At 60.4% G+C, this 2,692-nt stretch overlaps 1 protein-coding gene across 1 annotated transcript in view; it reads right to left on the bottom strand.

Moving 5' to 3' along the window:
- Nucleotides 1-2,208, bottom strand: part of NODAL (nodal growth differentiation factor) — a 10,360-nt gene extending 8,152 nt beyond the window's left edge. Inside the window, exon 1 of the mRNA XM_017548872.1 lies at nucleotides 1,973-2,208. Coding sequence (XP_017404361.1) covers nucleotides 1,973-2,165 — 193 coding nt within the window. The 5' untranslated portion in view covers nucleotides 2,166-2,208. The remainder of the gene's footprint in view (nucleotides 1-1,972) is intronic.
- Nucleotides 2,209-2,692: the final 484 nt, after the last annotated feature.

Below are 2,692 nucleotides of genomic sequence, written 5' to 3'. Positions count from 1 at the left end.
AAAAAAGCCTGTAATCCCAGCACTTTGGGAAGCCGAGGTGGGTGGATCACCCAAGGTTAGGAGTTCGAGACCAGCCTGGCCAACATGGTGAAACCCCGTCTCTACTAAAAATACCAAAAAAATTAGCCAGGTGTAGTGGTAGGTGACTGTAATCCCAGCTACTCAGGAGGCTGAGACAGGAGAATCTCTGAACCCAGGAGGTGGAGGTTGCAGTGAACCTAGATTGCACCATTGCACTCCAGCCTGGGCAACAAGAGCAAATCTTTGTTTCAAAAACAAAAACAAAGACAGTGTTTAGGCCAGGCTCAGTGGCTCACGCCTGTAATCCCAGCACTTTGAGAGGCCAAGGCGGTTGGATAACGAGGTCAGGAGTTCGAGACCAGCCTGGTCAATATGGTGAAACCCCGTTTCTGCTAAAAATATAAAAAAATTAGCTGGGCACAGTGGCACGGGCCTGTAGTCCCAGTTACTCGGGAGGCTGAGGCAGGAGAATCGCTTGAACCTGGGAGGCGTAGGTAGCAGTGAGCCTAGATTGTGTCACTGCACTCCAGTCTGGGTATCAGAGTGAGGCTGTGTGGGGGGGGGACGGTGGGGGGAACAAAAAACAACAAAAATGTGTTTAGCTGAAAGAGAGCAGTCTCCTAATTTACAGAAGGGAAGGCAGGCAAACCAAGACGTGCCAGCGACGACAGGGAATCAGGAAGCAGGGCTTGAGGCCTAGAACTCAGTTTTCCAGATGCACACATCTCGAACTCTCCAGAAGGGAGTGAACTGGAAAAGCACTCCCTCCCTTCTTTGCCCACTCCTATCCTCGGCTGCCTTTTGGTAGAAGGGCCGAGCTCTCCAGCAAACATCTCATTGCCCCGCCCCCAAGGGTGTCCCCCGGTTTGGCTGGTCCCCAGATGACCCTTCCGGAGAGGGTCAACGGCCGTCAGCCTCTAGACGCAAGAGGGAGGAGCCCCCGCCCCCAGGTCACAAGGGGACGGCAGGCGGCAAGTCGGATCAGATTAGCCGGTGTGGATTGCGCCCTGGCCCCGGGGAGGGTCGTCTGGACCCCCTAGGCGGAGGGAGGCGCGGGCGGCCAAGGCTTCCCAGGCGGCGGGATGTGGATTGAGGCGCGGAAGGGGCTCCCTCTCCTCAGCACCCACCTGCCCGCCACGCTCGGTGCTCAGAACGGCCTGCCAGGTCCTCGAGGGCGATACCCTCAGGTCCCTACCATCCCTGACACCCAATCCCCTCCAAATTCTGGTCTCGAACCCAGGGTTAACCGGGACACTTGATACCTCCTCGGCGCGGCTGGAGGACCCAAGGCTGCCACAGTTTGCGACTTGGGGACAGCCCATCCCTGATCTCGGGGCCGTGAGCCAGAATCCCCAATGTTACCAGCTCACCAGCTCGGCTGCTTATACTTCCGACGTCACACCCCGGAGCATCACGGCCCATTCACCCTCACTCGCAGAAAGAAAAAAAATTCGCCAAGACAAAACCATTACGGCAATACTGACGACCATTTACTGTGACAGTGCGGGGTACTGCGCGGAGCGTTTCGCGCACTCCACAGTCTGATGGGCGAGGTACTGTTTATTACACCTATCCTGCAGGTGCGCAGACCCAGGCGCCAGGATAAGCAACTTCACAAGACGGCGGAGATTAGGGGCTCCCAGCTTTCCGCGCTGCTCTCCGCGCAACCCCAAACCAAAACCCAGAGACAACGGTCCCCGTCTAGGACACACCCTGACCATTAGAATCCCACCCCCCTACCCGGCCGTGGATACGCCCCCAGCCACCAACGCCGCACCCGGAGCCTGCTAACGCGGAGACATCCGCAGAGCCAGGCACTGGGCTCCGGACGCCTGGGGCGGCTGCAAACCCGACTCGGGGCAGCAGCCCCCAACCCAGAGCACGTCCCGAGTCCGCGGGCTGGACGCTGCGGAGGGGCGGGATGCTGGGCGCCACACGCCGCACAGCCTACCTTGCGCCTGCAGGCTGCGGATGATGTCCGCCCCGGGCAGCGGGTTGCGGTAGAGACTCAGCATGTACGCCAGAGGAGACGGCGACGAGGGCTGCCCCCGCGTACGCAGGGGCGCAGTGCCCACTGTCACAGCGCCCGCCTGGAACAGGGCGCACCAGGCGTGCAGGAGGAAGGGCAGACAGTGGGCGTGCATGGTGAGCTAGCCAGGCCTGAAAGCGGCACCTCCAAGCCTTATATCCTGGACCTCGGCAGCCGCCCCACCCCCGCCTTTCTTCCCTCCAAGGAAGCTTTAAGATCACATAACCACCCCCTCCGGAGGGTGGGGGCAGAGGCACCACCTGCTGGGGGTGGGCGAGACCCGAGCCTGGTGAGGAGGAGGCCCGCAAAGCTGGCGAAGGACCCAGATCCAGGGACGGGATCTAGGGCTCCTGGTTTGCTGGTCTGGGCACCCTGGCACCCTGCTCCTCTAGGTACCAAAGACCTTGATGCCGAGATGGAGCAGGCTTGTCCCGGCATACTCCCAGGTCAGACGTAGACCTGCGGCTCCCTAACTGGCCTCACCTGGGATCTCCGCCCCATCCTCTCCACTCAGGCTGCAAATGAGCCGCTAGCGGCTCTTCGAGAAGCAGGTAGAGAATGCCGCGGGATCCTCGCGGCTCTCGGATAGGCTTTGGCCCAATATGACCGGGGCAGCCTTCCTGGCCACTGTCTAGATGGCCT

The sequence above is a fragment of the Cebus imitator genome, unplaced genomic scaffold (genome assembly GCF_001604975.1).
Source record: "Cebus imitator isolate Cc_AM_T3 unplaced genomic scaffold, Cebus_imitator-1.0 Scaffold215, whole genome shotgun sequence".
NCBI classification, from domain to species: Eukaryota; Metazoa; Chordata; class Mammalia; order Primates; family Cebidae; genus Cebus; species Cebus imitator.
Note: the sequence above shows the minus strand (reverse complement) of the source record. Positions and strands in the feature narration are given on the sequence as shown.